Below are 23955 nucleotides of genomic sequence, written 5' to 3' on the forward strand. Positions count from 1 at the left end.
GACACTGCCCTGAGGAACTCCTGCAGCAATGTCCTCGGGCTGAGATGATTGGCCTCCAACAACCACGGCCATCTTCCTTTGCGCTTGGTATGACTCCAGCCACTGGAGAGTTTTCCCCCTGATTCCCATTGACTTTAATTTTACGAGGGTTCCTTGGTGCCACACTCGGTCAAATGCTGCCTTGATATCAAGGGCAGTCACTCTCACCTCACCTCCGGAATTCAGCTCCTTTGTCCATGTTTGGACCAGGGCTGTAATGAGGTCTGGAGCCGAGTGGTCCTGGCGGAACCCAAACTGAGCATCGGTGAGCAGGTTATTGGTGAGTAATTGCCGCTTGACAGCACAAATATAAACCTAATTGTAAAAAGGTCGAATTGAAGCTGATAAATGCGGATTTCCCACCAGTAAATGCCCAAGCAGACGCGCGAGGTGCTGTTCTGTTTGATAAAGCGGAAGAGAGGCGGGCAGTCGGAGCGAACCTCAACCACCACGGACCCCCCCATATCCTGTCGATGGGGTTTTTGACCCACGAGGATCTCCTCCGATCTGCTCCATGTACCGGGTGTCCCAGGATCAGTAGTGTTGGGCTGAAGTGGAGCCAAGAATGTAGGAGCAGTCCCTTAAAATAACAGAATTGGGGCTTCAAACCTCTAACACTTCAGATATCTGTGATACACGGGTTCCTCCTGGCCGCAGAACTCACCGACGGGACAGTATCAGTGAACTGACTCCAAACAGAAAATGGTCCAAGCAGCGCTCTCTGCCCCAGTTCCTCACTGGGGTAGGGGAGGGTCCCAGGATACAGAACCGGCATAAGCAGATAGGAGGCGCATGTTCTGCAGCACTCGGTCGCATTTGGGTCTGAGAGGCAATATACGAGCAGCAGAAGGAGGAGATATTTGGGCTGTGGGGGCACTTTTTGTGAGATTGCAGGTTCAAAGTGCCTCTGCAGGGTCATAAGAACATAAGAAATAGGAGCTGGAGTAGGCCAATCGGCCCCTCGAGCCTGCTCCGCCATTCAATAAGATCATGGCTGATCTGGTCCTAACCTCAAATCTAAAATCATGTCCAATTTCCTGCCCGCTCCCCGTAACCCCTAATTCCCTTTACTTCTAGGAAACTTTCTATTTCTGTTTTAAATTTATTTAATGATGTCGCTTCCACAGCTTCCTGGGGCAGCAAATTCCACAGACCTACTACACTCTGAGTGAAGAAGTTTCTCCTCATCTCAGTTTTGAAAGAGCAGCCACTTATTCTAAGATTATGCCCCCTCGTTCTAGTTTCACCCATCCTTGGGAACATCCTTACCGCATCCACCCGATCAAGCCCCTTCACAATCTTATATGTTTCAATAAGATCGCCTCTCATTCTTCTGAACTCCAATGAGTAGAGTCCCAATCTACTCAACCTCTCCTCATATGTCCGTCAGGGTGGGGAATCGTGGGTAAAGGAAGATGTTAGGCATTTGAGGTGAACTTTGTGGTGGAACTCTCTCCCCTTTGAGTCACGAGGCCAAGTGTTCAAGCCCCACTCCAAGGACCGAACACACAATCCTGGCTGGAACTCCAGTGGCGCGCTCTTCGGGGTGTCGTTTCTTCGGATGCAAAGTTGTACCGAGCCCAGTGGCACTGTTGCAAGAAGAGTAAGTCAGTTGTCGTTAGCAATGCTGGCATGTGATGCGATAGCCAAGGGGTAAACCTTCTCAACCGAAAAGCTCGGGTTTGACCCCTTTATGGAACAACTTTACGAGCGCAAATCTTAAATGAAATGATTTTCCCGATCAACTTAAGAGCGCGTGTCCTTGTCTCTAGACGTTTCAGTTGCAATATCAAAATTCCCGTACAAACTTAGAATATTTAACAATTCTGCAGGCCGTTTTCCCCGGGGTTGCAATTCCTTCATTTTGTGGTTTTGAAACAAGACAGAGGCACAAATCTATTCAGAACTGTTTAGAAGAATGAGAGATGATCTCATTGAAACGAATAAAATTCTTAGAGAGCTTAACAGGGTTAATGCAGAGAGGTTGCTTCCCTCTGGCTGAAGAGTCCAGAACCAGGGGTCATAGTCTCAGGATAGGAGATCGGCTATTTAGGACCGAAATTAGGAGGAATTTCTTCACTCAGTGGGTTGTGAATCTTTGGAATTCTTTACTCCAGAGGACTGTGGATTCTGAGTCGTTGAGTATATTCAAAACTGAGATCGAGAGATTTTTGGACACTAAGGGAATGAAGGAATATGGGGATCGAGCAGGAAAGTAGAGTTGAGGTTGAAGATCAGCCATGATCTTATTGAATGGCGGAGCAGGCTCGAGGGACGGTATGGTCTACTCCTGCTCCTTTTTCTTGTGTTCTTATGCTCTTTTGATAGTCTGACTCGCAAATGTTCGGGTATTAGAGAGATAGAGACAGTGTGTGTCTTAAGTTCACTCGGAGACCCTGTGTCCCTTGATCCTCAACCTATAGTCTCATCTCCTGCATCAGCGTCACGTAAAGAGGGGTCAAAGGACCCAGACTTTACAACAGACAAAAGAGGCTGAGAAGGATGGATATAGAGGCAGGCAGATATAATGAAGGACACAATGACAGAGGCAGAGTCAGTTAAAATCAGCGATCGGTTTACCCAACTCGTGACAATTTGCAAACCATTGGCATTCCCAGTTCATTGACATCATTCCATCCTTTTACATATCTCCGTCAATTGACATTCTCCATCCGTTGCTGTTTCTGAAACTGGTGTTTGCAATCCCTGACTTTCCTAATCCATTTATATGTCCCAGTTAATTGATTTTCCCAATCCATTGAGATATCACAGTCCACTGAGTTTCCCAATCAATTGATATATCCCAGTCCACTGAGTTTCCAAATCTTTTAATATGAACTGACCATTAGCTTTCCCAAATAACTGGCCTGTCCTAATCCACTGACTCTCCCAATGCATTGAACCTTCCAAAGGGCTTTGATAAGATAACACGTAGTAGACTCGTGACTAAGGTCAGTGCATGTGGAGTCAGAGGGCAAGTAACAGCATGGATAGCAAACTGGCTACAAAACAGAAAGCAGAGTAGGGGTTAAAGGTCGTTACTCAAACTGGCGGAAGATGGAAAATGGTGTTCCACAAGGATCCGTACTTGGACCACTGTTGTTCACCATTTACACAACTTATTTCGGCTCGATAATCAGAAGTACAATATCAAAAGTTGTGGCTGACACCAAATTGTGGGATAATTAATACTAAGGAAGACTGCCACAAAATACAAAAAGAATTTAACAAACTTGCAGAATGGTAATGAAAATGGACAATGAATTTCAACATAAATAAGTACGAGGTGTTGTATTTTGGTGGAGGGATTAGGAGGCCACCTACTCCTAAATAGAAATGACGATAAACTTGTATAGAACATTGGTCAGACCGCACTTAGAATACTGCGCAGAGTTCTGATCTCCATATTACAAAAAGTATGTAGAGACACTGGATAAGGTGCAAAAAAGATTTAGGTGGATGATACCAGAACTGAGAGGATATAACAATGACGAAAGATTGAACAGGCTTGGGCGCTTTACTCTGGAAAAGAGAAGCCTGAGGAGTGAACTAATCGAGCTCTTTAAAATCATGAAGGGGCTCGATTGGGTAAACAAAGAGCAAATCTTTCAGATTGGGGGGCATCCAAAACTAGGGGCCATAAATATAAGATAGTCACGAATAAATCCAATAGGGAATTGAGGAGAAACTTCTTCAGAAGTCTGAATATGGAACGTTCCACCACATGGCGTAGTTCAGGCGAATAGCATCGATACATTTAAGGAGAAGCTGGAAAGTAAGGTCAATTCAGATATTAACATTGAAAAATGATGGACAGCTGGTGTGTGACATCTGGAGTATCATGTCCAGAGTCACTAAGGGTGCATGGAAGCAGCGCAGTGGCCAAGCAGGGAAGCCGAAATATTATGCAACAAAGAGCGCGGGTTCTACTCCTGGTAGTGCCTTAGTTTTGAATATTTAAGGCGATGATCACGCTGCACCCCCTCCGAGGCCAATATATCCTTTCTGAGTGCAGTGCCCAAAACCGAATGAAGTACTCCTGATGGGGTCTGACCCAGGCTTTCTACAACTGAAGCATAACTGCTTCCCATTGTATTCCAGACCGCTTGAGATAAAGGCCAACATTCTATTAGCTTATTTGAATGGGCCACTAACAAGTTACTCAACAAACATTAAATCGAATGGGATCCTGCAGCATTTCATTTATTTTTAGTGACTTGTAGTGAAGTAGAGTGTGTTAGTGAGTGAGATTTCCATGGTGAGATTTCACTAACAGGTCAAGTCTGTTTTTTATTATATACAGGCCTAAGATAGTGACTGAAAGTTTCTGAATTAAAATATTATCGAAAGCACTGAAACTGTTGAATTGTAGCTGGCCTTAGCACCAGCAGTTTAATTCCCCTTTTCGTGTTAACAATCCTCTAACTAACATAGAGATGCCCCAGGAACATCCAGGACCTGAGTGTGTGCGAGACAGTACGGTCACTCCACCAGAAAATGTAAAAAATGACAAGCTGTTTCACCTTTTCCAGAACAGTAGAACCAGAGGACACGGCCTGGGCTTGAAGGGGTTAAATTCAAAACCAATCTGCAGAAACATTATTTCAGTGAACGAGTGATCGATCGATGCAACAGGCTCCTTTCCCAATCAGTATAATTAAAATTAGAGGATATGGGAATTTAGAGCAACGCAGTAACTGCTTAATTAGAAATAGAGGATGAAGTAAATTAGAAGAACATGAGCTGCTTAATTAGAAATAAAATAAAGGGGCATTTAAGCGGTTAGGGTAACTTTAATTATGAATAGAAAAGGGGGAATTTAGGTGAACACAGTAACTGATTAATTATAAATAACATTCATGGGAATTTAGGGGAATAGAATAACTGTTAAATTAGTTAAGGACAGCAAGGGAATTTAGGGGACTGCAGTGGCCATTTCATTAGAAATAGAGGACTGTGGAATTTCAGTGATTAGCAACTGTTTAATTAGAATTAGAGGAAAGAGGAATTTAGGGGAAGACAGTAATTGTTCAATTAGAAACAGAACAAAGTGGAATATAGGGGGACATGAGTAACTGTTTAATTAAAGGTTGAGAACAGGGAAGATTAGGAGAATACATCAACTCTTCAATTAGCAATGGAGACCAGCGGAATACAACTACCGTTTATTTAGAAGTAGGCGACACGGGAAAACTGAATCTCTTGAATTAGATATAGAGGAGACACAGGCTCTGTTCAATTAGAAATAGCGGAACTCAAGGGAAAATAAGTTTCTAAGTAAACAACAGTTTGTGATTCAAAGCCATAAGGTTGCGATTCCCCGCTCCCCGCCCCGGCGAATCACAACCATGTGGGATTGAATTTGACACGTTAATACAATGGTTTACTTGATCATGACTTTGCTTTCTATTTAACCTGTTGATTTTGGATGATGTGGTGGATTTCACATCGGCCTCCCCCGATTGTAGCTGGGTGCAGATACATCGCTGACCGATTAAATTAAAAACTCTGCCTGCTGCTGCACTCGTGCCGTAAATACAGTTGGTCGTCTGAATGCAGTTAAATGGGAATGTGCGTATTATACGGAACTGCCCACAACCCACCACCATTTCCCCAGAAGATCGATGCCAGCCGGATAGGCACAGCCTGTGATCCACGGAGACCTGCACCCATTTGGAGTTTGTTTTTTTGGAGAACGTCATGATTAAGTGGAACGTTAAAGACGGGCAAAGAGGCCACTTAATCACAATTAATACATGAAGGCCATTCACAATTAAAGTACTAAGGGTATTGTTCGCGAAAGATTTTCAATAAGGTTCTTGAACATTGAAGTGAGTTGTCATGAGTTTATTAAGCACACAATACATACAATAGTACTTAAACATACACTTAAAAGGTTGTACTTACAACCACACCTGATGATGGTTAGTTGGGGAATGAACCGTTTAACAGTTTTGAGCTCAGTATCTTAGCACTTTACGAATCCGAATACTTATTACAAATAGACAGTTTTTATTCATTTTTCTCACTCTCTGTACCTGGAAATAAACACAATTATGGATCACATAATTATATGGAAGTTATAATACAACTCCACAAAAGGAGAATGGAATTGACTTATCCTTTATCAATAAGGATAAGTTTCCTTACAAAACGAGCTCTTTTTCTATTGGGCTAAGACGTTTAATTCCCATGCTTCGTTGTTTCATCGATAGTTTCTCCTTTGATCCATACACTTGCAATTCTACCTCGAACAATAAGTCCATTCTTGTTTCTGTATCACTCGTACCAATTAAATTGGTTATATAAGCCCAAATGTTTTCCTTTGAAGAACTACCTGTTTTCCCACACTGTTAACAAATCATTAAAGTTCTCTGAAATTTATGAATCAGCATATAATGGTCCGTCTTTAATTAAGTTTCTTATTACTTCATCCTGTAATTGATCATTGCTGAAAGGTCAGCCCTGACCCAACAGCCCAGTGGGACCTCAAATTGACGTATACTTCCCTGTTTAATAGGCAAAGGCTAAATGTTATCATTACTACAATGTAAGGAGAAACCAATACAGTATCACATTAGCACTCTTCAGGACAGTATGATTTACCATTTCCTTACAGTGCCCCTTTTGTTGGCGTTTGAATATTTAAGGCCAACATTGAACAATGTCTCATCAGCATTATATATCTGTCTCTGTCTATTCTATTGCACAGATCTCTACCCATTGGTTTTACATACTGTCCAGTGCCACATTAAACATTTCATGTAGTGGTGGTGTCAGCGTGACTGACTTTGTCTTGGACCGGTTGTTCAGCGCAGCTTCATCACAGAATTATATAGAATTATATAGAATATACAGCACAGAAACAGGCCATTCGACCCAAATGACACATGCCGCTCTTTATGCTTCGCAAGACACTCCTTCCACCCTCTTCATCTACCACTATCAGCATTACTTTCTATTCTTTCTCCCTGACGTGTTTATCCAGCACCCCCTTAAATGCATCCATGCATATCGCATGCTGGTTGCTTCAAGGGCAAAACGTCACTTCTGCAAACACAGCGATATCCCAAGATCATGCAGCACGAGACATCCGATACAAGCCATTCCTGCCCTTTCTGGATCTCTCTCAAATGATCGTGAGCTCGGGGGGTGTTTGATTAGAATCTCCCCCTGCACGGTCCCGATGTTTCGGGTAGTGGCCAAGCATCAAATAAATTTTTCCCATTGCTCAGTATAAGCAAAGGACTCAACCATCCAGAATAGAAAGATATCAATTAACTATCTTAACTACACTTTCCTGACTTTCACTGGATTGTTTACTGATACCAGATTGATATCTTTTAGTTAGTCGTGTCCGGGTGATTTAAGATAAGAAGGGACGGGACAGGATAGAAAGAAGCAGACTGCTTCCTTTATTTGATGGATCAAGAAATAACGGCCATAGATTATAGAATAAATGTAAGAGGTTTGGAACGGAGAGTAGGAGAAACATCTTTACATGGAGAGTTTTGAACATATAGAGGAAGAAATCATGTCAATATTCAAGATGAAATTGTACAGATGTGTGAATAAAATTGTTTGAAGGGATTTTGAGACTGCTCGGGTTAAGTGATTGGAACTATTGTCTCGAGTGGAGGGAAAACGCCGACCACGACTGGTTGGGCCGAATGGTCTGTTATAACATACCGACATTTTGATGATCACTTGATATTTTAATAAATATTTGATAACAGGGATACCTAACGTCATATCGACGGTCAAGTTCCTACGGTCTCCATCATTAGTCACTTATCAGGAGACAGAGCCTCGTTCTATTAGGCCAGGAGACAATGGGGAGCGGTGTCTGATGGGGAGACCAGCGCCTGCAACATTCACACCAAGATTACAGAATAATTACAAATAGCCATGATTGTAACACACTTCATTGTTTCTATACTAAAGAAAACTTTATCCATTAATTCAACTAGCGCGTCTCATTCCAGTAACTATGATGTAAAACAGTTGACGCTGAAGCCACATGTTCTACTCCACTGCTGAATCTCAATCATGACTGTTGGCTTTGAATTTTGAGCGGGAAGTGCGCTGTTTTAGCAGGAAACGATTCTGTTCACCTGGGAAAGCAACAGACATCAAACACAGGGCACGCAATGGAAGAAATATTTTCTGATCCCTGTTCATTTCCATAATAACAATCCATTTTCGTCGTAACAGAAAGACGGACATTTTAAAATGGAACACGGACTGTAATTGAGCTCTGGTTAGGACAGGAAGCTTTGGTTTGATTTTTCATTTCTTTAACCAAAATCAGAATAAATGTCAAAGGAGATTTCACCACCTTTTTCAGCTCGTTCCTGAATTTCGTTTGGGTAACTGCATAAATGCACGTGTTTGTACAGGAACTCAAATACATAAGCATGTTTCCAATTTCATAGGCGATAAATGCAGGAGCTGTATAATTGGGTCGGTAATACACGGTCAGACTGCTAGCTAAAGAATTCACGGCAGCTGTCAGCCACAAGATTATAAAACAGCCCGATACAGTGAACAGTAAAATAATAGATTTCCTTCGGTTCTCCATCTCTGGATCGCTCTGATTCTCACTGCTGTGACGACAGAGGCCACTGCGGGCTCTGCTGGCCATTAAAATGCGTCTGACTGTCAAACAATTAAACAGTAATATTAAAAGAAAAGGAATCCATGTAATTAAAATACTTTCTAACCATGTGTACAATATACCTGCAGGCGATGAAAAAAAGGCCAATCTGGGGCGGGAACCCCACTGAACATTGTTAATTATTTGTTTATGTTCAAATGCAAACCAATAGGGGAAGTTTTCCAAATAGATCAGCACAGAAACCGTCATTATAACCGCGGCCGCAGTTCTCACTGTGCAATATCTTGTTTTAAACTTCTGACAACATATAGATACAAATCTGTCAAATGTGAAGGAGACTGTAAACCACACCGACATATCCAGGTTGGTACAATTAATGTACATCATCAACTTACAAACGGCAGTGTAGGACAAGAATGAAAGTGGGAATATTTTACTGAAAATTTGATACTCTATTACATTGAAGATGATGACAAGCAGATCTGCTGTTGCCATGGCCACCATATAGATAGAGATACATTTGGAAAGGCCGCAATTTCCTCTGAAGAGAATCACAATTGTCACCAAGTTCGCTGTAAGAAAGAGGGACAAGAGGTAAGTAACGGGGATATTCAGATAAATCTCACAGCATATTGTGGGGAAATGTTCCATTATTTTCCGACTTAGGGTTCTTATTTAATATAGGCAAGCGATGACGACGCTTCATTTAAAAGAAACAAAACATTAAACACTCAAAACAGAGGGACTGAAAATCCGCCGTCCTTCCTGCTTACTTCAGTCAGACGGGTCAATGCAGCGGGGGTAGGGTCGCTCGGAATCAGTCTTGGGAATGGTAACGGAGAGCGACCCCATGACTACCGACACCCCAGGTACTTATGAGTCAACGGGGGATTTTGACTTTGGGCGATAATGTGAAACAGGCGACATCGGACCATCCGTCCGTCATACATCTGTCCCGAATTTCATTTCCATCTCTATCGCCACTAACACTAGATTGAGGTTCCACTCACACTATAACTGTGCGGTCCAGGCTAAGCTGGAGCACCTCGCAGGGACGGTACAGGTGCAGATAAAAGCGCCTAAAAGGGAAACATTGAATGGTTCTATAAACGGATTTCCTTACATACGTCCAAACATATATTTCAATGCAGTGTTGAGCGCTAAAACCATCCGGCCATGAGGTTTGTACCCATGTGATGCACCGACTAAATTTTATACTTTACTGCTGCGGCCCCATGTGACAATTGATCGAAATTTATATTTCGTTCCTTCAGTTTCTTTGGCGAGCGGGGTCTCGGGAGCTGCATCAGATGTCAGCAGTACTAAATATAATTTCTGGAAAGATATGAATTCAAATAAAATATTCAGCTGAGACAGAAGCTTCAATTTAGGTGGAAACTCTGGGCTTTTTCTATTTATAATCGCCCCGAGGGAGCTGCTCGGTAAGAAAGAGGCTATTGGTGGAACCGCGAAAGTTATTTGCAGCTGAGGGGAGGGGAGCACTTCGCTGAACAGCAATTGATTCGCAAATTATCGTTCAAAGCCTTCTGTTGGGTGGAGGTGGCTGCAGACCGAGGAATTATCAACTGAAAGTAGACAGCGAACATCGGTACAATTAAAAGGATTACCAGGGACACTGGGCAATACATCCTTTAGTGATCTATGTACTATTAATTGGGTTGGGGAATCAGTCTCGCCCTCCCTCAGTATAGGGAGGAAAGTTGATCGCCCGGTGCCCACGATCTACCGATCAGAGCAGCGCCTCACCGGCGGCTCAGACTGCGAGGATTCCCGCTGATATTAACCAAATTATTCCGGTGGATAAGTGACTCGGTAATGAGGATATTCTCGGAATCTGTTACATAATCATTAACAATGAGATCGTGAACAGCTATTAAATAACAGGATTAACTGACTTACCAGGAAAACCAAAGGATGCGAGGACAGGGTAATAAATGTCCTTTATCCGGAGAATTGTTGGCCGTTCCATTTTTTCGAAGAATGTGTGAATTCTGTCCGGCCTCAGGGTTCCGACTGGAGAACATCTGAGATCCGTAAATACTCCCCCTTTATAGAACAATGGGCGCCCCGGTGAGAAAATAATTGGCGTTAGTTACAGTCGCTTAACAAACAATGAGAGATTTTTCGCTTGAGTGCGCCAATGGGGAAATTCTACAGCTCAGTCCATGAAACTCCGTCCATTAACATCAATGAACGGAAAGTAATCCCCGAGTGAATGTGCTCTGTGCACGCCCCGTGAACTGTGAAGGGAACATCCCTCCTGGACACCGCGTTATGTTATTGATGGCTCATATTAATTCAGTAAAATCGTCACTCATCGATTCCACAATTGAAATGTGTTTTGTATCGTGATCACTGATGATGACTCGGCTCGAACATTAGGTGACCTTACTACAACATTACAATTGGCAATTATAATCAAACATTACAGGTGGCGACCCTACACTAACATTATTGGTGGTGACCCTGCTCTAACATTATTGGTGGTGACCCTACTCTATTGGTGGTGACCCTACTCTAACATTATTGGTGGTGACCCTACTCTATTGGTGGTGACCCTACTCTAACATTATTGGTGGTGACCCTGCTCTAACATTATTGGTGGTGACCCTACTCTAACATTATTGGTGGTGACCCTGCTCTAACATTATTGGTGGTGACCCTACACTAACATTATTGGTGGTGACCCTGCTCTAACATTATTGGTGGTGACCCTACACTAACATTATTGGTGGTGACCCTGCTCTAACAGTATTGGTGGTGACCCTACACCAACATTATTGGTGGTGACCCTGCTCTAACATTATTGGTGGTGACCCTACACTAACATTATTGGTGGTGACCCTGCTCTAACATTATTGGTGGTGACCCTATTCTAATATTATTGGTGGTGACCCTACACTAACATTATTGGTGGTGACCCTACACTAACATTATTGGTGGTGACCCTACACTAACATTATTGGTGGTGACCCTACTCTAACATTACTGGTGATGACAAAACTCTGACATTACTGGTAGTGACTCTGATCTAACATTAAGGGCGGTGATCCTAATCGAACATTACAGGTGGTGACCCTACTCTAACATTAATGATGGTGACCCTGCTCGAACCTTAATGATGGTGACTCTACTGTTTCGTTACAGGAGGTGAATCTACTCTAATATTACTGGCGTTGTCCCTACTCTAATATTACTGGTGTTGACTGTACTCTAACATCACTGGTGGTGACCCTATTCTAACATTACTGGTGGTTACCCTACTCTAACATTGCTTTTGGTGATAGTACTCTAAAATCACTGGTGGCGAACGAAATCAAATATTACTGGTGGTGACAATATTCTAACATTAGTGGTGGTGATCCACTCTAAAATTACTTGTACAGATTCCACACTGACATTACTGGTGGTGATCCTACTCCAACATTAATGGTGGTTATTCCACTCTAACATGACTGGCGGTGACCCGACTGTAACATTACTTGTGGTAACCTTAGTCTAACATTACTGGTGATGACCCGACTCCAACATTATTGGTGGTGATCCTACTCTAAACTTTCTCACGGTGAACCTAATCTAACGTTACTGATGGTGACTGATGATAGGAGTAAATACAGTGTCATCCCGGGCTCAATGTAGCCCTTTCACACCGTGATGATTGGAGTAAATGCAGTGTCAGGCTTGGCTCAGTGTAGACCTTTCGCCTCTAACTCAGAAAGTTGTGGATTCAAGTCCCACTACAGAGACTTGAGCACAGAATCTCGGCTGTTGGAGGTGCCGTATCTTGGAAAGCCCTTAAACCGACGTTAAGACGTCTGACCTCCCGGGAGGATGTAAAAGATCCCATAGCACTGTGTGGAAGAAGGCAAAGGGTGTTCTCACCTACATCCCGGCCAATATTTATCCCTCAACGAACATCATTAAAACAGATTATCTGGTCATTATCACATTGCAGTTTGTGGGAGTTTACTGTGTGCAAATTGGTAGCCACGTTTCCCACATTATAACAGTGACTACACTTCAAAAGTACTTAAATGGCTGTAAAGCGCTTTGGACGTCTGGAGGTCATGAAAGGCGCTATATTGGAATTTTTTCTTAGGTAAGCATAAACTGCTGTAGAAATGTGCAGGACGGTCACTCCTTACAGTGAGCATTTAACGAATGGTGATGTGAATGAGGAGACCTGGTACACTGAGCACTGTGGAGGAGCAACCAAACAAACAGAAGACTGATCTACATCACCCAATCAATGTGATGTTACAGGCTCTCATACTGCAGCTGTGAAGTGCTCCAGTCAGGACTGACCCTGGGCACTGGCCTTACTTCTGGTCACCCTTGTACAAGGCTAGATTCCACCGCTGAGAGCGGGGTAGGAAGGAGCCACTAGACAGAGGTCCAGTGCAAGAGATCTCGTCCACCAGGGAAGTGAAGGGAAATGTCACATTGTTCAACCGTGAAAGGCGGCGCAAGAACATATAAGCACAGGAAAATTGCGACAGGAAAAGACCAGCTGGTTCATCAAGCCTGCTCCACATTCATGTTATCAGGAGCATCGCGACCAAACACTTTCTACCTCTCCGCAACCTTGTCATTTCCTGGGACAGCTCAATAGCAGAAAAAATAAAGGGCCACTCAGGGGAAAAAGCTGCAAAATTCCTCCCATAACCCCTCAAGCAATGGAAAACAGTCCAATAGATTACATGGACCAAGCGTACATCAACTATTAATCCATTTACCTTCTAAATGATGCAATCTCTGTCCAGGTCAAGAACCAGTCCAGCTCCCTATTGAAGGCGTGCAGAGAATCAGCACACACCGCTCAAACTGGCAACACATTCCCCAGGCTCACTACCCTCTGGGAAAAGTAGAGCCCCCTACTATCTAGCCTATTCCTACTTAAGCATAATGTAAATCCAAGTCCCCTGATCCATCCCAATCTGTCAAACTGAAATAATTTCTCAACAGGCACGCTCTTCGTTGTTTTATATACCTCATCAAGGTGGCCTCTAAGAGTGTGGACCCTGTGGACTTAGTCAAGGCACTGGGGGTGGGGGGGAGGGGGCGGGGGTACACAAGGTTGATCGGAAGCAGGATAAACGATAAAGAGGAGTAAAGGGCCAGATCTTGGACCAGGAGGCAATTCTTCACACTTGGTTGACTGAAACTTGAAGTTGTATTTTGGGTACGGGGTAGGGGGAGACTGTTGAATCATTGAAGGAACAGTTACAGACGGTAATGGAATTGTGGATCCCAATGGATTGATACGCTCGATAGACCGAATGTCCTGCCTTATCTTTACTTACCTGAGTAAATTCGGGCAACACCAGAGCTCGGAGCACACAAGGAAGAGTCGGAACGTTAAACAGAGGATCACTAGTTATTGCACTGAACATAGCATTAAGCGGCCAACAAGGGGCTTGATTAAAACTAGTAAATGAATAAACCAGCACATCTAAGGATTATCCATAATTTTGATTATAGTTTGATCATAACTAGTTACTGTTTTAGACAGAGGACTGAGCTACATTAAGAGATTAGTAAGATATTTGTTATAGTTAGTGAGACTGGGCATTGAAGGGTTAATCCTGGAATTTATTTTAGTTATTTCATTAGACACCGAGAAATTAACAAAGCCTTCAAATGTACCTAATTACTGAATTCAACATGACAGTAAGGGGTTAATAAATGTTTGGTTACAACAAGTATTAAACAGAACATTGAGAGCTCAACCACAGCTTTCGTTTTACCAAATTCAATGAGACAGAACACCAAGGCTGTTGACCCCAGTCAGCTGCTGGATTGGAGCGCGGGGGTTAATGATCCTGTTGGACAGATGCCCTGAGCGATTAAACAGATGATGTGAGCAGGCTCGCACACATGCTCTGTCACTCACACATGGACTTAAAGCTCCTCCTGCTTCACCAAACGTGTCAGTATTTTGGTCTGGTCAGCTCTGAGCTTGCCCGTCTCAGGTCAGGCTGAAGGAATCTGTGGTGCCCCCAGCAATGTCAGGAAGCCTGAAGGTACGATCCTCTACGAATCCCTTGGAAAGTCTGAGCCTCTCCATTAATGAGAAGATCCTCAGGGAATGTCACTTGCTCTACACGGACTCGAAGCACGGTAAGCGTTTTAGGGATGGTATTGAGCTGTATTTTCTACACATGTTTACAGCACACAGCCCAGTCCCTCCCCGCGTATGTGAAAGGCAGCAACTGACAAGTTTATTTCGGTGCTTCTGAGTCATTTGACTCTCGGGTTTCACTCAGCCTGAGTTGGCACCGATTTCACTTTGTGATGTTACTTTCAGCGTGACTTTGTCAGATCTATCTCTCAGAGATCTGTTTGGGTGAAACATTTTTCTTTCAAACATATTTAAAATATCTATAATGCTTTAGTTTTATATATATTTATATCTATAGATGTGTGTGTATATATATATATATATATATACATCAAGTTTTAAATATATCCATAATATATATTGGAAACGCAAGCTCAGTGGTTTACTCCAGCTTTAAGGATTATTTTTGCTTACAATGCGCTGGCTCCAATGGTACAGGTACTGCAGGGCAGTAGAAAGAGGAAGGATCGGAGTGAAATTTGTATTGCGAGTGAATGGGAGTGAGATTTACAAGGTGAGGGAATTGGAGTGAGATTTGCAGAGTGAGGAAATGGGGGTGTGATTGACAGAGTGAGAGAATGGGAGTGAGATTTGCAGAGTGAGATTTTCAGAGTGAGAGGATGGGAGGGAGATTTACATTGTGAAGGAATGGGAGTGAGATTTGCAGAGTGAGATTTTCAGAGTGAGAGAAAGGGAATGCGATTTACAGTGTGACTGAAAGGGAGCGAGATTTACAGAGTGAGATTTACAGAGTGATGGAATGGGATTGAGATTTACAGAGCGAGAGAATGGGAGTGCGATTTACAGTGTGAGTGAATGGGAGTGAGATTTGCAGAGTGAGAGAATGGGAGTGAGATTGACAGAGTGAGGGAATGGGAGTGCGATTTAGACTAAGCAGGAATAGAAGTGAGATTTGCAGACCGTGAGAATGGGAGTGAGGTTTGCAGAGCAAGAGAATGGGTATGAGATTTGCATAGTGAGATTTGAAAAGTGAGGGAGTGGGAGTGAGATTTGCAGAGTGAGAAAATAGGAGTGAGATTTACAGAGTGAGAGAATGGGAATGAGATTTACAGTGTGCAGGAATGGGAATGAAATTTGCAGAGTGAGATAATAAGAGTGAGATTTACATAATGCGGGAATAGGAGCGAGATTTAAACAGAGTGCAGGAATGGGAGTGAGATTTACAGAGTGTGGGAATGGGAGTGAGTTTCCATAGTGCAGGAATGGGAGAGCGATTTACAGAGTGCGGGAATGGGAGTGAGACTTACAGAGTGAGGAGATGGGAGTGAGATTTACAGAGTTAGATAATATGAGTGAGATTTATTGTGTGCGGGAATTGGAGTGTGATTTGCAGACTGAGAGCATTGGGAGTGAGATTTATGGAGAGCGGGAATGGTAGTGAGATTTACAGAGTGAGGGAATGGGACTGAGATTTACAGAGTGAGGGAAGGGAGTAAGATTTAGAGAGTGAGGGAATGGGAGTGAGATTTACGGAGTGAGGGAATTGGAGTGAGATTTGCAGAGTGAGATTTGCAGAGTGAGAGAATGGTAGTGAGATTTAGAGAGTGAGAGAATGGGAGTGAGATTTAGAGAGTGAGAGAATGGGAGTGAGATTTATAGAGTGCGGAATGGGAGTGAGTTTTACGGTGCGCAGGAATGGGAGTGAGATTTAGAGAGTGAGAGAATGGGATTGAGATTTAGAGAGTGAGAGAATGGGAGTGAGATTTATAGAGTGAGAGAATGGGAGTGAGATTTAGAGAGTGAGAGAATGGGAGTGAGATTTAGAGAGGGAGAGAATGGGAGTGAGATTTATAGAGTGCGGAATGAGAGTGAGATTTGCAGACCGAGGGAAAGGGAGAAAGATTTGGAGAGTGAGAGAATGGGAGTGAGATTTATAGAGTGCGGGAATGGGAGAGAGATTTAAAGATTGCGATTTGCAGAGTGTGAGTTGCAGAATGAGGGAATAGGAGTGAGATTTACAGAGTGCGGGAATGGGAGTGAGATTTACATTGTGCTGGAATGGGAGTGAGAATTGGAGAGTGAGATAATGGGAGTGAGATTTACAGTTTGCCGGAATGGGAGTGAGATTTACAGAGTGAGGAAATGGGAGTGAGAATTACATTGTGATGGATTGGGAGTGAGAATTGCAGAGTGAGATAATTCGAGTGAGACTTATAGTGTGCAGGATTTAAGGAGTGGGAGAATGGAATTGAGATTTGCAGAGTGAGATTTGCAGACTAAGGGAATTGGAGTGAGATTTGCAGAGTGATTGAATAGGAGTGAGATTTACGTTGTGCTGGAATGGGAGTGGGAATTGCACAGTGAGATAATGGGAGCGAGATTTACAGTGTGCCGGAATGGGAGTGAGATTTACAGTGCGCAGGATTGGGAGTGACATTTGCAGAATGAGATAATTGGAGTGAAATTAGCATTGTGCGGGAATGGGAGTGAGATTTACAGTGTGAGATAATGGGAGTGAGGTTTACAGAGGGCGGGAATGGGAGTGAGAATTGCAGATTGCGGGAATGGGAGCGTAATTTACAGAATGTGGGGATGGGAGTGAGATTCACAGAGTGAGATAATGGGAGGGAGATTTACAGTGTGTGGGAATGGGAGTGTGATTTGCAGACTGATATAATGGGTGTGAGATTGATAGATTGCGGGAATGGGAGTGAGATTTACAGAGTTCAGGAATTGGAGTGAGATTTACAGATTGCAAGAATGCCAGTGAGATGTGCAGATTCAGATAATGGGAGCGAGATTGAAAGCTTGCAGGAATTGGAATAACATTAAAAAATTGAGATAATGAGAGCGACATTTACAGAATGTGGGAATGGGAGTGAGGTTTGCAGTGTGCAGGAATGGGAGTGAGATTTAAAGAGTGCAGAAATGTGAGTGAAATTTACAGAGTGCGGGAATGGGATTAAGATTTACAGAATGAGGGAATGGGAATGAGATTTACGGAGTGCGGGAATTGGAGTGAGATTTGCAGAGTGCAGGATTGTGAATGAAATTTAGAGAGTCCCGGAATGGGAGTGAGATTTACAGAGTGCGGAAATGAGGGTGAGATTTACAGAGTGCGGGAATGGGAGTGAGATTTCCAGAGTGAGATAATGGGAGTGAGAATTACAGTGTCCGGGAATGGGAGGGTGATTTGCAGACTGGGAGATTGGGAGTGAGATTGATAGATTGTGGGAATGGGAGTGAGATTTACGGAGTGAGGGAATGGGAGTGAGATTTACAGATTGCAGGAATGTGAGTGAGATTTGCAGATTCAGTCAATGGAAATGAGATTTACACCGTGCAGGGATGGGAGTGAACTTGAAAGTGTGCAGGAATGGGAATGACATTTACAGAATGAGATAATGGGAGTGAGATTTACAGAGTGTGGGAATAGGAGTGAGATTTGCAGTGTGCAGGAATGGGAGTGAGATTTACAGAGTGCGGGAATGAGAGTGAAATTTACAGGGTGAGATCATGGGAGTGAGATTTGCAGAGTGAGCGAATGGGAGTGTGATTTACAGAGTCTGGGAATAGGAGTGCGATGGACAGAGTGAGCGAATGGGAGTGAGATTTACAGAGTGAGGGAATGGGAGTGAGATTTACAGAGTGAAGGGTTGGGAGTGACATTTACAGAGAGAGGGAATGAGAGTGAGATTTACACAGTGAGGGAATGGGAATGAGATTTACGTGGTGAATTAACGGGAGTGAGATTTACAGAGTGATAGGATGGGAGTGTGATTTACAGAGTGATAGGATGGGTATCGGACTGAGATGGACAGAATTTGAGAATGGAAATTACATTTATAAGTTTGTGGGCCTGAAGGTTAGCCTTTGTGCAAGAAGTGTGAGAGGGATAAACCATTTAACAATAGACCAGTCCACCTATCGTCTCCTTAGTTCAAAATTAACTTGAATGGAACGGTAAATCGGATGGAGAGCGAAGCGGGCTGTCAATTCACTATCGCTGCCGAAGATAAATCCATATAACCCCACTTCCGCCCCCCTTCTCTCTCTGGGAGTAATTATAATTTTGGGCGATGGTGTAGAACGAGTGATATTGAATTAGACGCCCATTATGCAATACGCCCGAATTTCCTTTGTACTGAAGTCAATAGACAGGGAAATCGGTGGGTGTACTTTGGGCGGTCAATGATACATCGTCCATTTTACACCATTGCCCAGAGTTAAAATTACCGCCTCTGTGTTTTTCTTACAAACAATTTGCATGTACATTAAACAGGCATTAACTTCCTCTATTTAACGTAGTTACTTTCTCCATCCGGCTATCGTTCTCTGGGTGGGGGGGGAGCTTTAACTTCTGTTAATAATGTAAAATTGAGAATATATAATTGGCCTTCCATTGACTTCAGTCGAAAGGAAAATGAGGTCACGTATAAAATAGGCGGCTAATTCGATCTCGCCCGTTTTACACCATCGCCCACAGTTAAATTCGCCCCTCTGTGTGATTTCTACACACACCGAACCGACAACTTTGCTGTTTTGAATGAGATGACGAGAGACCATTTTGTTGTTGACAGGCCTGTTGGGCATTGCCAACCGGTTGGGTCTCGGCCTCTTGGCTCCAAGGAAGAAGGTCACGGTGATGCTGATGGGAAACCATTCGGCTGGCAAGAGCTCCTTTATCAACTGGTGAGTATGTCGTTTTGTTCATTTCTCCCGGGACGTTGACAACGCTAGAAAGGCCACACTTATTCCCATCTCTGGTTGTCCAGCTGGCATTAACACTCACGGGGTGTGGGACTGGAGTCAAGTTTAGGCCAAAACAGGTAGCGGTTAATCAAAGACAAGCAGCACGGATTTGTTAAAGGAAAGTTATATTTAAAAATGTAGCCTTTTTTATCAAAAAAGAAGTGAACAATTCGATTGATAAAAGGTCATTCTTATGAAACATATAAGATTGTGAAGGGGCTTGATCGGGTGGATGCGGTAAGGTTGTTCCCAAGGATGGGTGAAACTAGAACTAGGGGGCATAATGTTTGAATAAGGGGCTGCTCTTTCAAAACTGAGATGAGGAGAAACTTCTTCATTCAGAGGGTAGTGGGTCTGTGGAATTTGCTGCCCCAGGAAGCTGTGGAAGCTACATCATTAAATAAATTTTAAAAAGAAATCGACAGTTTCCTAGAAGTAAAGGGAATTTGGGGTTACGGTGAGCGGGCAGGAAATTGGACATGAATTTAGATTTGAGGTTAGGATCAGTTCAGCCATGATCTTATTGAATGGCGAAGCAGGCTCGAGGGCCGATTGGCCTACTCCTGCTCCTACTTCTTATGTCCTTATGTTCTTATTCTGTAAATGTAATATATATGAATTTTCCGAAGGCGTTTGATAAGTTGTCTGACAGGAAGCTTGTTAGAAAATAAAGGAAAACGATATTCGAGGAAATATCGCACAACATTGAGACAGTTGGTTGCCGCAGGGGAAACAAGGAGTTAAGGCAAATGGGGATAGCTTGGCTTGGAGAAGGGGTATAAATGTTATACTCCAGACGCCAGCACTGGGTGCGTTTTTGCTTTCGGTGCATAGAAATGATTTTGAATTGAGCATAGGGAGCAGAGTCTCAAAATTTGCTCATGAGACAAAGCAGCGATTTGGGAAACAGAGAGGGCGTGGAGTACAGGAACGAAATTTTGGGCACCCCATCAGAGAAATGCATTAAAGCATAGATTCACCAGGGTGATGCCTTCACCCCGAAGTAATTATGTTTTGCTGTTTCAGAGAGCGTTCAGAGTTAACCACTGAGGCAGAAGTCATGTGTGGGCCAGATCAGGTCGAGGTGATAGATTCCCTGCCCTGAAGGCCTTCTGTGAACTAATTGAGTTTTTGAACTGTACTGTAACTTTTATTATTGTTATTTTTTCCTGCTGCATTCCTATACTTTACCAGAGAAAATGAATTCAACAATTTCCCAATATGCTACAGTGGGATTTGAATTCGTGGAGCATCCTCAGTTACAAGTCCAACACCGTATTTAACTTTGCAATAACGGAAACAGAACCAGGTGCTTTAATACATTAGGAAATGCCTAGCTGCAGGTGTTAGCTGTGGCTCAGTGGGTAGCACTTTCGCCTCTGATTCAGATGGTTGTGGGATTAAATTTCACTCCAGAAACATGAGCACACAATCCAGGCTGACACTTCAGTGCAGTACTGAGGGAGAGCTGCACAGTCGGAGGTGCCGCTTTTCGGGTGAGAAGTTAAACGGAGGCTTCTTCTGAGCTCTCAGGTGGACGTAAAACATCCCTTGGCGCTATTTAGAAAACAAGCACTGGAATTCTCCCGGTTGTCCTGGACAATATTCATCCCTCAACCAACATCACTAAAACAGGTTATCTGGCCACATACTGTTTGTGGGACATTACTGTGCGCGACAATTCAAAATTGCTTCATTGGCTCTGAAGTGCTATGGAACGCAGTAAAAGGTGCTCTATCAATGCAAGTCTTTCTTTCTTTTACCAAATGAGCTGGTGACAGAATGTATTAGTGCCATATTAGTACAATAATGGTGTAGTTCAATTAGAGTCATAGAACCAGAGATTCATGTAAGCACAGAATTATTGAGTCACTTAGTAACGGAATTGAAGAATCACAGAACCACCTTATAATAAAATTGGAGAAACACAGACCTCGATTATAACTTCCCACCCACTGGCGGAAACCAGACAGTGGGCAGTTCAGTAGAATGGGGGACTTACCGAATCCTTTCCTGCCCCGATCTGACTGCCTGAAATTTTAAATTGCAGGCCGCAATGACAACCATTCCAAAATGGTGGGGTCCACTTAAACATGCGGACAAGGCTCCGATGACGCCATCGGAGCCCGGTCTGCTATTTTAACCAATGGCCTAAGCGGAGGAGTAGTGGTAGATTCTCTGCAAGGCCAAACGTACTGGGAGCTGGATCAAGGGCCAGAAGAGGCCCAATGTAAGTTTTTTGATGTTTGTTTTGGTTTCTTTGTGGGCCAAGAGGAGCAGAAGTGCTCTTCCGTGCTTGACAAGGAAATCTTGGACCTCCCTTGAATCGGGCTTCCTATCCCCCGATTGCCAAAATTTTGCATTTTGCTACATTAGGCTTTATCTGGCACCTCCCTACCCATCCGATCTGACTATCTATTTATGCCTGCAGCTTTTCACAGTTCTCAGAACAATTTTACTTACAGCCAATTTGTCGCCATCAGCAAATTGTAATATTGTTCCCTTGATTCAGACAGCCAGGTCATTTTGCATATGGGCAATACGAACAGTCCCACCACATAGAACTGTATAGCGCCTCCCAACGTGCATTTCTATATATGGACAATACGAGCAGTCCCAGCACACAGCCCTGTGGAGCAATACTCACTGTGCATTACAATTTGTTTTGCCAATACCCTCGTCTTTCCCTGTGGTCACAGTGCCCCAGTGTGGAAACTGTTCAAATGCCCTTTCAATAATGGCACGATTATCAACATGGATTGAATAACAAAGGGAATGAATAAAAGATGAACGTTTGGGACAGTCATATTCCTGTTTTGTTTAACCATGTTATCCACCAGAAATGACTTGGAAAATAAGTTACGTCTTGGGCTTGGGGGCTTTAAAAGCATTGCATATTATCACTAGATTTTTGTTAAGAAGAGAAAGGGTTGACGAAAGATGGATGATGTGCTCATTGGAACTTAATTTCAATGTGGAAAATTGCCCCGGTATGTCCTCTCCACAAAAAGCAGGACAAATCCAATCCGGCCAATTACCGCCCCATCAGACTACTCTCATTCATCAGCAAAGTAATGGAACGTGTCGTTGACAGTGCTATCAAGCGGCACTTACTCACCAATAACCTGTTACCGATGCTCAGTTTGGGTTCCGCCTGGACCACTCGGCTCCAGACCTCATCACAGCCTTGGTCCAAACATGCACAAAAGAGCTAAATTCCAGAGGTGAGGTGAGAGTGACTGCCCATGACATCAAGGCAACATTTGACCGAGCGTGGCACCAAGGTGCCCGAGTAAAATTGAAGTCAATGGGAATCAGGGGGGAAACTCTCCAGTGGCTGGAGTCATACCTAGCACAAAGGAAGATGGTAGTGTTGTTGGAGACCAATCATCTCAGCCTCAGGACATTGCTGCAGGAGTTCCTCAGGGCAGTGTCCGAGGCCCAACCATCTTCAGCTGCTTCATCAATGAGCTTCCCTCCATCTTAAGTTCAGAAATGGGGATGTTCGCTGATGATTGCACAATGTTCAGTTCCATTCGCAACCCCTCAAATAATGAAGCAGTCCGAGCCCGCATGCAGCAAGACCTGGACAACCTCCAGGCTTGGGCTCATAAGTGGCAAGTAACATTCGCACCAGACAATTGCCAGGCAATGACCATCTCCAACAAGAGATTGTCGAACCACCTCCCCTTGACATTCAACGGCATTACCATCGCCGAATCCCCCACCATCAACATCCTGGGGGTCAACATTGACCAGAATCTTAACTGGACCAGCCATATAAATACTGTGGCTACAAAAGCAGGTCAGAGTCTTGGTATTCCGCGATGAGTGACTCACTTCCTGACTCCCAAAGCATTTCTACCATCTACAAGGCACAATTCAGGAGTATGATGGAATATTCTCCACTTGCCTTCATGAGTGCAGCTCCAACAACACCCAAGAAGCTCGACACCATCCAGGACAAAGCAGCCCGCTTGATTGGCACCCGAAACATTCACTCCCTTCATCACCGGCGCACTGTGGCTGCAGTGTGTACCATCCATCGGATGCACTGCAGCAACTCGCCAAGGCTTCTTCGACAGCATCTCCCAAACCCACAACCTCTACCAACCAGAAGGACAAGAGCAGCAGGTACATGGGAACAAAACCACCTGCACGTTCCCCTCCAAGTCACACACCATCCCGACTTGGAAATATGTTGCGGTTCCTTCATCGTCGCTGGGTCAAAATCCTGGAACTCCCTTCCTAACAGCACTGTGGGAGAACCTTCACCACACGGACTGCAGCGGTTCAAGAAGGCGGCTCACCACCACCTTCTCGAGGGCAATTAGGGATGGGCAATAAATGCCGGCCTCGCCTGTGAGGCCACATCCCATGAACGAATAAAAAATACTTCTTCCATAAACCAAACAATAAGCACATCTCTAGTTTGTCTGGGTAT

At 43.7% G+C, this 23955-nt stretch overlaps 1 protein-coding gene across 3 annotated transcripts in view; it reads left to right on the forward strand.

Annotated features, from left to right (window-relative positions):
• The first annotated feature begins 14588 nt into the window (after window positions 1-14588).
• The window catches only part of LOC137318767 (uncharacterized), a 34334-nt gene continuing 24967 nt past the window's right edge, over window positions 14589-23955 (forward strand). For all 3 annotated transcript variants that reach the window (XM_067981417.1, XM_067981418.1, XM_067981419.1), the window contains exons 1-2: window positions 14589-14797; window positions 19340-19451. In XM_067981417.1, the coding sequence (XP_067837518.1) occupies window positions 14683-14797; window positions 19340-19451 (227 nt within the window). In that variant the 5' untranslated portion in view covers window positions 14589-14682. The remainder of the gene's footprint in view (window positions 14798-19339; window positions 19452-23955) is intronic.

This window comes from Heptranchias perlo, unplaced genomic scaffold (genome assembly GCF_035084215.1).
Source record: "Heptranchias perlo isolate sHepPer1 unplaced genomic scaffold, sHepPer1.hap1 HAP1_SCAFFOLD_73, whole genome shotgun sequence".
NCBI lineage: Eukaryota > Metazoa > Chordata > Chondrichthyes > Hexanchiformes > Hexanchidae > Heptranchias > Heptranchias perlo.